The sequence below is a fragment of the Embiotoca jacksoni genome, unplaced genomic scaffold (assembly GCF_022577435.1).
Source record: "Embiotoca jacksoni isolate LCO1_2020_lvr unplaced genomic scaffold, fEmbJac1.0.p SCAF_26, whole genome shotgun sequence".
NCBI classification, from domain to species: domain Eukaryota; kingdom Metazoa; phylum Chordata; class Actinopteri; family Embiotocidae; genus Embiotoca; species Embiotoca jacksoni.
In genome coordinates, this window is record NW_027185377.1 from 6,475,639 (window position 1) to 6,489,723 (window position 14,085).

The 14,085-nt window shown below is 42.4% G+C and overlaps 1 protein-coding gene across 4 annotated transcripts in view; it reads left to right on the forward strand.

Annotated features, from left to right (window-relative positions):
* The window catches only part of ctbp2l (C-terminal binding protein 2, like), a 96,141-nt gene that overhangs the window by 34,408 nt on the left and 47,648 nt on the right, over window positions 1-14,085 (forward strand). For 2 of the 4 annotated variants that reach the window (XM_069160384.1, XM_069160383.1), the window contains 2 exons: window positions 6,997-7,193; window positions 7,701-7,733. In XM_069160384.1, coding sequence (XP_069016485.1) covers window positions 7,136-7,193; window positions 7,701-7,733 — 91 coding nt within the window. In that variant the 5' untranslated portion in view covers window positions 6,997-7,135. Of the gene's footprint in view, window positions 1-6,996; window positions 7,194-7,700; window positions 7,734-11,155; window positions 11,229-14,085 lie in introns of those variants that run through there. The other 2 variants (XM_069160385.1, XM_069160386.1) reach the window with 2 other exon arrangements.

Here is a 14,085-nt window from a genome sequence, read left to right on the forward strand (position 1 = left end):
TGCTGACAGATTTACCTCCAGAGGAACTCCAGCATCTGAAAGGGAAAAATGGCCTCCATTGTTCAACGTGGGCTCTAATGGAAAGAAAACAGAGCCATTTTTGAAGAAAATAACAGGGGAGTAATAACGGTCTGCAATATCTATAGTATAAACAACCTTGTTTTTTAGACATGTGTTTGTTATTTCTCACTTGAAATTGAGAGGAATTTTTCCGAGTGAAGTGTGCCTCTCTGGGTGAAAGTGTAAAGTCTCAGTTAGAAGTTTAGCTCGCTTTGAGGAGGTTTTCATTTCGGAGTCTCTGAAGAGGCTCGCTGAGCTCCAGCTTTTGATAGGAATCAGCTGTAAGAGGGGATGGATATTGCCGCGGCGCGTAGTCCTGCTGCACGTTGTCAGATAACTTTTTACCAGTTGTCTCTTCTCACAATTTTCCTGTCAAACTCCGCTGGGAAATTAAGTCGGGAGAAGTAACGGCAGAAGTTATCCAACTCTGTTTTTACAGCCTTGGCAAGGATTCCCACAGAACTCACATTGAGACATCGCAATCGAAATTCAAAGAGGTTGTAGCATCAGCTGGGAAAGAAACTAAGATAAATACAGACTCCAGAGCCAAAGTGTGTTTGACAACTCATTGAAAGATTTTATCTAAAGCCTCCCCGAATGAGATATAATTTGGCAACTTACTAAAAATAACCAGTTAAATCATTTGAATCATTCTGTCCGTTTAATACAGATAAAATATGCCGCGTGTGACTCCAAAACTCATTTCTCATCAGCAGTAAGTCAAAGCTGTCGTTTCCCAAATAGATTCAACAGTGTATTTTGGGACTTCATTTCATCTGAAGATTGATAAAAAAAAAATCCCTGTCGTTTCCATGTGGTTTATGTGTTTTTGCCACATGCTGAAAACATGTTTAGATTGGCCGTCAAAAATTGTAGTACAGTATGAGGATTTATAGTTACATAATACAATTCAAACAGATCTAAATGAAAAGACTATTCCCATCTAATCCTACCTCATTTTAATCTTCAGAGATTTACACTGCGAGTCATTTTATTTTATGTAAAAAAAATAAAAAATAAAAACAGCAGCTGCAGAATATTTTTCATCATAATTACTGAACAAATATTGAAATCCACTCAAACCAGAAAGTGCTCCGAGTTGCATACCTGTACCAAAGCTGAGCGATCTGTCTGTCTGTACATTTTTTTTTTTTTCTAAAAGAAAATTTTTGTAATCTGGTTTTGCATCAGAATGAAGACGGTGATAAACAATTGTGGGATACGTGTGTCAGATTCATTTATTGTTTCACTCAAGTAAGCTCATGGGAAAAAATGTCTTGGCAATATAATCCTTTGAAAACAACTATAGATACCAGTGCTGCAACTAATGATTGTTTTCATCAGTTAATCTGCAGATTTTGATTAATTTTCTGTCGATTGACGAATCATTTTTATTGGACAATCGTTCGGATACACGCCAAAAACTAATCTCTGGTCGGTTGGTTGGTTTTGCATTGAATTTCTCTTAAATCTGTTCCATTGCTGTCATATGTTGCTACTGTACGTAACAAGCACAGCAACAGATTGCACCGCAAACAGACCCTCCTTTGTTTGACTATAATAAATCACATGAATTATACGAAAATTTGGCGAGTGCCGTTGTTATTTTAATTGCATGTTTACCCTGTGCAGACATTTGGGGCTAAAAACTGTGAGTCAAAGCGTCAACAGGCAGCCACGTCTATTTGAAACTGAAATAGGAAAACACTTTGTGTGCTTTGTGTTCTACTTTTTTTTGTCCTTTTTCTTTTGTGCTGCATTTGCAGCAATCTGGCTTGCCAATCAAGACTGAGCATTAACCAAAATGAAATGTTATTTTAATTCCGTAAAAGATTGAGTTGATGGTTGGATGCTTTCACCTTCAGATTTTATGTGCGTTTCAGCTGGTGCACAAACTGTAGTGTCAGCTTTAAGCCCTAAATGTCCTCATCAACCCCATAAAACCCCCTGTTAATATCTCCCTGCATCGATGTTCTTCTTCCCCGAGGATATCAGAACTTCCAGGTGAGAGATACAACCTCGCCCTGTTATGGTTTTAATGCGGATTGAAAACATGTTGAATATTGTTTTTCTGGATCTATCCATCGCTCAAATGTTTCATTGAGGAAAATCCTCCACAAATGAGTCCCCACATTTCTGCAGTTAACAGACATATGTGGAAATGTATTACTGATAGATATAAAAATGTCAGAACCTGCCCTGCCAACCATCACAACAAGAGTCTCCCCTTCAGCGGTGAGCCCTGGGCTCCAATAACACTCCTCTTACATCCTTAGAAAGTCTTACTGGAGCAGACCCCAAGGCTTAATGTCAGCAAATTAATTATGGATTCACCCAATTAGTTCACAAACTACACTGTGTTCCAGGGAAAATGATCATTCCCCCAAACGATGTCTCTCTTCAGTCTTTGCCCCAGTGTGCACTCTTCCTCAATTTGTGTGTGTGTGTGTGTGTGTGTGTGTGTGTGCGTGTGTGTGTGCGTGTGCGTGTGCGTGTGCGTGTGCGCGCGCCTGCGTGTGTGAGGCGACACACAGCGGGCAGGTAGCCTGACCTTTTTAATTATTCAATCTCTCAAACTCATCCGCACACACTCTCTTAGCGTCCGGCCTCCAGTTTGGCTTCTCGGCAATCACCCTCCTGTCCAAACACATTTCCGTCTGTCTTAAACAAAAGGAAGCAGCCTCTCTGTTCTGTTCAGTCTTTCCCAAATCGCACCGATCTGTGTCAACACGCGAAATGATACTGTAACTGTAATGACTCGTTTAACCGTGTGAGACTGACTCAGATCGGCAGCCCCCCTCCCATCCTCCTACTATCGTCCTCCCTCCCCTCCCCCCTCCGCTATCTGATAAAGTAAGTAATCACTGCTTTCTAAAGAAAGTCGTTCAGGGGCGTTGCTCATATCTGTTTGCCAAACCAAATTATTTTCTTATTTCGGTAAAGTCAATTAATCACAGGGACAATTCTGCTTGTGTGCGTGTCTCTCAACAGGAAGACGGATTGCAACATCGGCGGTGCCATCATTAAATTTGAGTGCGTTACAAAAAAAAAAAAAAAAGATGCCGTCACAAATCAATTCAATTGGAATTTTGTTTTTTTTTTCCACGTTGTCTCGTGGTTAAAGTCACAATGTCGGGTGGAGACTGGAACGAGGACAGCAGCTAATGATTATTTTCATTATTGATTTTCCGATAAATTCCTTCTCGGTTGCATTAATGAGTTATTTCGTCAATTAAAGGTCAAAATGGAACGAAAATGATAAACACGAGTTCACAAAGTGGCATCTTGTAATTCCCTGTTTGGTCTGGATAACAGTTAAAAACCCAATGACATACATTTTCCTACGATAAACAGAAAAGAAAACGGCAAATACTCATAAGTGAGAATCTGTAACCAATGACTGAATTTGATGTCAGTTAATGTTGTTGTTGATTGACTAATGAAATAAACAACACTAATCGACCTTTTTGGAAGCAACTTCCTCCACACAAGCTATACTGTCTCGGCAGACTGACCCGTCTGGTTGTCGTCTACGTAGATTCATCTGTCATACACCCTGGACCTGAGAGCCAGATCAGGAATTTAAATGGTCTGAAAAAAAAAAAAAAAAAAACACTAAACATATTTACAGCAACATGTGTGTGAATACCATTTAAAACAAAATAATAAAAAAATAGAACTTATCTTGTTCAAATGTTCTTCATAAAGTGTGATTTAAAAAAAATCTTGATAAAAGTCAGAGGCAGACTTTTCACCCACCCCCACCCGCCGCTAACATTGAGCAGGGTTTGTGGACTGTGGATTTCGCTCACAGCGGGGCCATCCTCGGGGGGGGGGGGGGGGGGGGGGGACCGAGCCTGCCGTCGCAGATATGGATTCCTACGTTTAATGTGTCGACCTCTCGCACGCAAATGTTTCTCTTTCAATGAGCTGTGGCTGCTGAGTTTTATCGATCATCTGACTTTTAATGGCTCTTAAATATTAAGATTCATGTATATGACCTTTGTGTTTGGATTGAGTGTGCAAAATCCCCGCCTAAATCCCCCGCCAGGCCCCGCTGGCTGCACCGCCGGCTTCGTTTCAGCTTTTTTTTTTTTATTTTACTCTATGGAGAGATGATGCTCTGTTTCATTGTTTTTTTTTTTTTTTTATGAAAGAATTGAGATTACGCTCGGCTGTATTGTACAAAATCATGGAGGGAGGTTTTTGGGATCACTCCGCTTGTAGCTGGCTGAGAGCGACAGAAAAGGAGGGGGGAGAGAAAAGGGAAGAACGAGGGAAAGTTTTGGCCTCTGCGCCGGTCTCGTTAGCCTCTGTGAGCACTCTTTTCTTTTTTCTTTTTTTTTCCCCTCTTCCCACCCTCTCTGTCACTCTCACTCTTTATGTCAAACACACACACACCACACACACACACACACACACGCACACACACACACACACACACACACGCACGCACGCGCGCGCACGTACGTCCGTAAGTGGACGGCCCTGGAAGAGGGGCGGGTGATTGATGACTCTGTGTGAGAGACCTCAGAGGCAGCAGCACTACAGAGAGATGGACAGATGAAAAGGGAGGAGGAGGGACAGAGAGGAAGACTGAAATGAATCAACTAACCGGGTGAGGCCTTCCAGCGGCAGTTAACATACTGGAGCCGGGGCGCTGCATTGTTGAAAAGACACCCTGGAAGTAACCCTGCGTGGCTTCCTCTCGTCAAAACCGCTCCTCTCTCGCTACAGAAAAGAGCCTTTTTCTCAATCATTCAATTGATCGAGAACTGAATCTGCCTGTGAATCGCTGCCTGTTCTGGAAGAGGGATTTTCTTCTCTTTCGGAGATTTGTTTTATTTTTATTTTTTTCACTGGTTAAATGTGTTTTTTTTTTTTTTTTTTTTTGGGGGGGGGGGGGGGGGGGGGGGGTCCCTCATCCAACTGCATGGTCTAAGGATAGGTTGCTGTACGCGGTGCAGATTGTAAAGCCCCCTAAAGTTTGACTTGACTCCAGACTCTATTCCTGACCTGCTCTGAATTTACAAGCTTTGTTGATGTAACACATCTGGCTCAGAGCTAAAATGCTTGTCAGGACTTTTATGCTCTGTCTTGATTCCAGAAATTGGCTGTACATTTTACACGCGCACAAACCGTTTTACCCTAAAGTGTTGCGAGAAACGCCCTCTCAGGAAAAGCACCCAGGGAAATATTCGAAATCATTAACTGTCAATCAAACTAACTGTCTTAATTATTGACAAATACATAAATAGACAAGGCAGGTTGGGAGAAAAAGAGATGGTGGATGACAGAATAGACTTCGAGAAATGTGTGGAGTGCTTTTCGTCAAGCTGCTGTGTGCTGTGGCCTGCTGCTCTGTGTACCTCCCAGTGCGATGGGTCTGCATGGTTCCATATGTGTCCTAATAATGTCACGTGTCACCGCCACCCACACCAGCCCTCAGCTCCAGACCTGACAAATTACCCTGACGACTGAAGCGCAGGTCGACTCGCATCCGCACCAACCCGGTTCCTTCCTCGGTGAACTCTTTACCTTCTCGTCCTTCCCTTTTTCACCCCTTAATTCTGACTACAAAAGGACTGCGGAAGACTCCTGATTTTGCCTTGATGCTTTCTGACAGAAAGAGATGTTTCAGTGATCTCAGCACTTTTTGAGAGGAGAGGCGCCTCGGGCTCAGGTCCTGGACGAGCACGCCGAGAAATCCGAGAGTGAACATTTTAATCCCCGTCGTGTTCAAATAATTTTATTCTAATTCACTGAGATGCTGCTGATCCTCGCTCTTTATGTACTGCCAGCGAGGAAGTGCACCATCCTCTTGTTTTCTCTCCAACAAAGATGCAGTTGTACAAATAACTGCCTGCGTTTCTGTCAGTGAAACTGAATCGAAGGCTTTGTCAAGCAACATTTCCAGACGGATCGACTTCTCCAAATCTGAAACGACTTGAACTGCCTGTCAATCGAAAACTGTTTCAAGTTCAGAGGTGGAGAAGGTGTGCGAGGACGCGCAATTTCTCTTGAAGGTCTTTGCCATAGAAATGACTTTTTGAAGCTGAAAAAGTCAACGCTCGGAGGAGAACTAGGGATGTAATGAACTAACGCTGTTGTATAGAAGTGTATAGGAAGTGAGATACTGTAGTGTGCTCCTTAACTACCCTCTATTGGCCTGAATGTGTCATTACATGACAGTCAGCCTCCAGGTGCAGCACATTGACTGAAGAGCCTCATTTTGTCAGATGATGAATTTCCCCCTCACAAGTCTTATCAGCTTCCTTCATCTTTTGTCAAATTAATAAGTATTTCTACGCTCGCTTTGTTTTGAATTGCTTTCAGGGTTTAAAAAAAATAAAATAAAGAAATAAAAAAGTGTGGGGCGGGGAGGGGGAGTAGATTGCTATTTGTAAGAGTCGGGATACCTCAAATGCCACCGTGATCAATAAGGAATATGATGAGTGACAAGTTAGATGGAGCTTCAGATGAGTGTTTGTCAGTGAAAGAAAACACACTTCAAACGGGAGAAAAGTGGAGCTTTTAGAGTACAGAAGCTTTGTCACTTTTTTTTTTTAGCGCAAATGGAGCACTTTGTCACCAACTGTATCTGAGTGCATGTGTGTGAGATCGTGTGTGATTCGCTGATTTCCTGTATCTATATTGCCTGCAGCTTCCCCGGCTCTTTGTGTGCGAGAGCCTGAGTGACTTTGTAGTCAAGGACTCTTTAATGCCTTCTCGTGTCAGAGGATTTTCTTTTTTTTTTGTGTGTGTGTGCTTTTACATCAATAAAATGTGCGTATACAGTATTTGTGTGTGTGTGTGCGTGCGTGCGTGCGTGCGTGTGTGTGTGCGTGTGTGCGTGTGTGTGTGTGTGCGTGTGTGTGTGTGTACGTTGTGTCAGGGTCGTGTTTAACCAAGTTTCTTTGTGCCCTTTTCTTGTAGGTGTATGTGCCGAGGCGGTATGCCCCGGGGAATAGTGCTGACAGTGCACTAGGAGTCTGAACCTTGTCAGTATTTGTGGCTGAGGAGGAGAGGTACCCCGCCGAGCCGTGCCGTGCCGTCCCGTGCTGTGTTTGACGCCATGTCCCTGACTGACAAACACAAAGTGAAGAGACAGCGGCTGGATCGGATCTGCGAAGGTAAAGTCACGTGGTTTTTTTTTTTGTGTCTGTATTAAACTTTTTTTTCTGTCACGCTTTTCCCATAACTTAAAATGTAGTTTAAAGCACCTTTTTCAATGCATACAAACACGGTTGATCTCATAGTGTTTCAATCCAAATTTGGATTTCACAGTAAACTTGATCTGGGTGTGATATTGATCCTCTGAGTCTGAAGCTGCACTAAATCAAGCAGAAAGATTTGAATGTTTTGCCGTTTAACTTTTCAGTGTGGTGTCTTTTGTTGTGTTTTGATCTGTAAATCTTTTTCTTTTTTTTCTTTTTTTTTGTTCCCCAATATCTGTGAAACGGTTCAATAAATAATCAGGGCCCTAGGTGTGATCAGACTGATTATGATCAGCATTTGAGCCATAATCCCGTGAGAACAAATTTGGTGATTTGTATGTGAACAAACATACAAAAGATGAACATTTTTAGAAGATAGTAACCCGTTTTTAACTTTTATATCTGCTGTTCTTTTACCTGCAGATCACCAAATCCTTCCTCGCTGTGATTACACAAGTACGTTGCGTTATTTTGCAAAAGAAATCATCACTAGACTTGTTTTGTTTTCTTCTTCTTTCTCTTACTGACACTGCTTCAGAGCTGTACATCCCCCAGCCAACCATCCTTGCTGTTGTTGGCACAGCCCTAACACCTATTGGTGATCAATGCCCATTGATTGCTATAATTTTCTCCCGACACAGAGCACATGTCGGAGACCGCAGTAATCGGTGTATGAATGTTGACCTCAGCAGCGGGCAGTCGTCTGGCGGATGTAAATGAGATTACTGCTTTATTGTGGCCTCTGTGGTTTGTTTGTGTGGGAGTGTCTGTTATGTGACTTATGGTTCTAGAGAATCTCTAAACATCTGAACTGAGGTCCCATTTTACCACCGGGGATTGAATGGTCTCCGTCCTGTTAAGGCCCGTTAAGAAGCAGCCATCATGCAACTGCAATAATCACGAGGCTTCAGGTTGTGGATTATAGGGCGCTGGTGTTGTATTGGAGGACATAAAGTCGGAATCCCTTAATGTGCACATTGCTAAAAAGTTAGCCCGGGCTAGAAGGAATATGAGTCTTTGTGTGGGTGTGTAAACTGTGTCTGAAACCTAGTGAAAGTGCATTTTTAAACCCACTTGTTTGACTCTGCTCAGTGTGTGCGTGTGTGTGTGTATGTTTGTGTCTGTGTATGTTTGTGTGTGTGGGTGTGTGTGTATATATATATATATATATATATATATAAATGTTTGTGTGTGTGTATGTGCACGTGTGTGTGTGTGTGTGTGTGTGTGTGTGTGTGTGTGTGTGTGTGTGTGTGTGTGTGTGTGTGTGTGTGTGTGTGTGTGTTGTGTGTGTCTGTCAGACTGTGTCCTGAGGTAAAATCATCTCCTCTCTGCTGTCTGGGTCCCCAAGAGGCTTGTTAAGCTGCTGGGCCCTCCTGGAGCCAGCGCAGGGAGAGGCAGACATGACTGCAGTGCTGGAAAATGAAGCTAGACGCACCATTACCCCCGGTGCCAGCATATTTGTTTTGCAGCATGATGTAAGCACCTCCACGTCGTGCACATGAAATGAAGGACGTATGCCACGCATCCTGTAAAAGCTCCTAGTTAGACCCCAGAAACCTCGTCCGAGATTTTGATTCCTGCCACTGTGGTAATGGTGAAATTTTGACAGTTACTCGATGGATTTGGGAATTTATTAGGACATTTAGAAGAAGACATCACAGCTCAGCATCAATACAAAACATATTTAAGAATGTGGTTAAGGCTTTAGTTTTTTTTTTTTCCTCTTTTGCCACTCAAAAAACAGCTTCCTTTTTTTTTTTTTTCTCCCACATTATTTGTTCAATTAACTTTTTGATTATATCGTCTTCATATTTTATCTCCCTTCATATTATAACATGAATTTCAAAGCTTTGGCAACCAGGTTTGTGGTTTGGGTGGACAATACAATACAAAGATAGATATATAGAAATGTAGTTGAATTATCATTCTTTAAAAAAAAAAGCAAAAGAAATATGCTGCATGATGTAATTAGACACGCATAAAGATTTAACTTATGTATGCATGTTCTTGTACAAGATAATTAAATTACTGTTTAATGCCATTAACTGTTTTCCACGGTTACTGCCGTGCATTACATTCGACAAACCTATCTGTGTGTGTAAAACAAAGACTTTCAGAAATGCACTTATTCACTTTAAACTCAAGAGTTGCACGACAATAATGATTCCACTCTGTGGTAAATATGAAGCTGGCTAACTTAGCTTAGCACAAGGAGTGGAAAGAGGGGGGGGGGGGACTGCCCTGGATCTCTCCATATCAACTTCCAGCACCTCTTTCTGTTTCTGTTTCTTGATACGTAGGAGTTGCCAGGCAACCAGCATGCATAAGGTACCAGTCCCATCTACCCCCCCCCCAAGTAAAATTGTCATTTTTACTCATAGGTTCTTTGATAAGATCTTGTTTCCTTCCTCCTTAGTTTTACACTTAGCATACTGACATAACAGTGCCATCAATCTCCTTAACTAAATCTTGTCAAGAAAACAAATAAATGGCATCATTTCCATGATTTTATCAGTTCATAAAGACAAATTAATGAGTAATTTGGATTGCAGGATTCTTTAAAACAATAGAATCATGTCATGCCGACTGAAAGTCAGTGAACATTATTGAATAATTGCCCAGGCCTCAAGATGAGTCATAAAAGTAGCCGTATTTCATCGCACAGGTGGATCATTTATTGGTGGAAATCCTTCCCGATTAGAGTTGCGGTCCACATCCAGCTGCTGAATTGGTGTGAATCAGACAGCTGAGGTAGTTAGTCATTCCTGGGGGGACAACAGTTTGTCTGCTCTGCTGGGCACGAGCTCAAAGCCCACAAGAGACAGTAACAGGTGTTGCTGTGATGCATGCAGAGCCACTTCATGTTGAGCCTACCTGCCGACGTTCCTCCTCACACACTCACAAACACACACACACACACACACACACACACACACACACACACACATACATACACACAAAAGCAAGCTCTCCAGATGGCCATCATATAGGATCAGTGAATCAGTCCTCTGGCGGCCATTGTGAGGGCGTAAAGAAAGAAAGAGAAAAAAAAAGGAGCTTGTGATTTGTGATTTGTTCACGAGCCAATGACCAGGCAGAGTTGTCCCGCTGATTGCATGTAGCGCCGTGATAAGGCTGCCATGGCGATTGTCTCAGAGCAAGGAGAAAGCACACATGAAGCAAGCCTCTGCTTTTGGTTTCACACGCAGGTAAAATCCTCACAGGTGCCTATTTGGCTGCGGTCGGGTGCAACTCATCTTAATCCAGGTTCACACTTCAACCAGGCTCGCAGTTGGCAAACAGATACAGACCAGATGAATCCATGATTCGTGCTGTCTCTTCTCAATCTCTTTCAAGTGAAAATCTGGAACGTTCTCTTTCAGAAACGTCTGCTGAGACCACACTCTCTCCGCACTGTCCAACAGAGCCTTCGCCTTTGTTTCTATTGTTTTCCCAACATTCAAATCCAACTCTTGTCATCCAAGACACTTTCTGACGCCATGCAAGGTGTAAATTGTATTTTTTTTTTTATATATATATTTTTTTATATTACAGCGTTGCCCAAATTGTTCATTCTGGCTGTTTTATATTGCCATTTATGGCAGTGGGATCACAAATGAAGCATCTCAGAAAACCCGGTGGCGAGATGACAAGGCTGATTAAGCCATTAAAGTCCTTGATATGTATTTAGCATAATCTGGCCTGTCTGCAAATAAGGAGGCAGGGAGCTGGTTGCAAATGTTTTTATCAAAAGCTGCTAGTTAGCTCAATCAAAGCAGCTGCTGGGAAGCATCAGCTTTAATTCAGCGTTATGAAGAATAGAGAGAGCCTCTCTCTTTTTCATTCTTCCTCTTGTTCCATCTCTCTCTCAGGGGTGGAGAGATTCGTTTCTGTCATGTGAAGAGATGAGGAGTGATCTGCCGTGGCCCATGTTCCTCCCAGCCTCAGGTCCTTTTCATGTTCTCGGCTTAATTTGAGCTGAACCAATGTTTATCATTCTGCAGCAACTGGGCCGAGTGGCTGGGAGGGAGGACAGTTCTGCTTCTCATCCATTTTTTTTTTTTTTTTTTTTTTTTTCCTTCTCCTTCTGCTAAGATTGTTGTTTTGCTTGTAGACTGCAATACTCTTTTCCCTCTGGGTTAGATTAGAGCTGCTCTAATCTAGTCAGATAATGTTTTAATCAACATCTGCATTTTATTCATGTTGTGCAACATGATGACAATTTATGGCGGTATAATTAGGAGTATAATTTATCCGTATTAGCTGCTGAACACAACACAAGTACTTCAGTAGACAGTTGTGCCTTCTAGTCTTGATTATATTTGCTTATTACCAATATGTAAATTGATTTATCTTGCGTAAACTCTCAACTGAAACTGGCCTGGAGTTATAGCAGTTGAGGATAAACAATATGATCTAATATTGATAGATTGACTGCTGGATTGGCTTGTGAGCTGCTGTTTTGAAGCCTCGAGCATTTTGAAAGAAGCGAGCATGTTTGAATGAGCAGGGAAGGAGCGGGTGGTTGATCTGAGGACGCTACGCTCCGCCCACCTATACCAGAAACCTGACTGCCCCCCAGGCATGTCCATCAAACCAGACACGCCACCAAACATACCTCTCTTTGAGGACGAATATGTTATTAATTATTGAAATATTTTCAGAAAACCCACCTGTTAGAAAAATTACTGAGGCTGGATTCAAAATCAAACATATCGGACATTTGTTCTTGCAAGAAGGAGCAAATACATGTACACTCAAAGAAAGGTGTCCAGCACTGCTCGAAGTCTCTCCTCCGTAGTTCAGCTTATACACGGTGTGACAAACAGTTGACAGTCACCCCCATTCCCTCTGTATATCTAATTTTGTAGATAGTACTGAGTGAGGTCGTAGGTCACAAGATAAAGGTTCAGAGACGTTGTAACTGAGACTATAGAACCATGTTGTGCAACGGATAAATGAGTACATCTTTTCTGAGACAATAGGAACATGTGCAACAGATATACAAACATTTGACAAGCATGATGAGTTCATTATTTTTCCATCAACTCTGATCACAAGGAGTAAATACAGTAAATAAATCCATAATCACTTGTGGAAAAAAACATATTGACTATATATTGGGGCCAAAGTTTTTTTTTTTTTTGGAGCCAGCCCCTAGTGGCCCTCAGTGGTATTGCACTTAGAGGCATATCTGCATTGCCTTCACTTTTCAGACTCCGAAGACTATGTCCATTTATATATACTGTTTCTATTCTAAACGTACAACTTATCTGCAAGCCTGTTCTTGCCATCTTTTCCTCACTTCAACAGAACTGACAGGCAGGAAAATTTTTGTGCAACATGTCGTCTGATGGATCCCTTTCATGATGCTCGTTTCGTATACAGTCAGCTGTCCATTCTCTTGCATCTCTACCACTGTTTTGTCTGTCAATGCTTTGAACAGGCTTTGTCTGCTTTGGTGTGTGGCATATGCGAGTGGTAGTTTTACGCTTTGTGTGAGCACAAAGACCGGTTATTTACCTTGGTATCTTTTTGCCGTGCCTCAACAGGTCAAGGACTTAAAATTGTCATTAATGGCATGCTGTTATATTCAGGTTTTTGTTTTTTATTACAGTGTTTACTTGTCTAAACGCCACAAATTTTAGACTGTAATTTATGTAGGTATTTTGTCAGGATCTTGCACGCCTGCTTTGCGTTGGGGCCGCAGTAGACACTGATAAATGGTAGATGAAATAAAGACCGTGGTCTCCGGCTTTGTTGAAATAAAAGGTGACAGAGGACATGCTGAGCTTTATAAACCATGCAGTTACCCTACAGGAGATGTACATAAATGCCAAATTAGATTTCCAGAGTTCAGTGTGTCCATAAATTTGCATCTCTGCCTATAACCAGTTTATTTGATCACATTGTGAAAATGTTCTTTCGTTGAACTAAAGTCCATATCTTTTTTTCATCAGTGACGCTGAGGCAAATTACATTTTCTGCTCTATCCGTCTTCCCTCTTTCTCTCTCGTACGCTCCTTCCCTCCCTCTTCTCTCACTCAGCTGCACACTCCTCGTCTCTCCAAAAAGCAAGCGGGCTGTCGTCTCTCCCTTCTGTCTGCCCCATCTGTGATGCAGTATGGGCCACTGGCTGGATAATGATAGGCAGGCGGAGCGCGGAGCCCTGCACGAGGCAAAAGACAGAACAAACCAACCCGTTAAAATGGAAGAAATAAACTCTTTATATCAGTTTGCTTCACCAAATCTACGAGAGATCTCGCCCTGTAGTGGCTATCGCTCTGCCCCGCGTTCCTCCCATGCATGCAAATGTGTGACATGCTGTGCAGGGACACTGCAGAGACGCGAGGTGGCAAAGAGGCGGAGGACGGCGTCTTGATAACACGGCAGATGTAAACCCTCTGAAAGCCATCGGACCAGAATTGGTACCATGTGTTTTTCCCTTTCCTCATCGCCCCTCTTTCCTCCCCGTACTTGTGTTAGAGCGAGAAAAGGCCCAGAGGCTCGTTAAAACTTTAATATACTGTACAATCACAGTAATTGAGTAGAATTTTCAAGTTCTTCCAGTCATGGTTTTAATTTATGAAGTCCCCATGAAAGTTTAATGGATCAGTAGTTGTGGAGTCGCAGCTATCTAAATCATTCTGCAGCTATCTCTGCCTGCACTGCCTGCCAAGTCCTGCCGTTAGCGTCCTGTGCCCTAGAAAGATGGCCAGATTGCTCCAAAGGCATGACTGTTGCTGGACGTCTGTTCAACACATTGTACCTAGAGGTCTTTCACAGAGCCGTATGACTGGCTGTG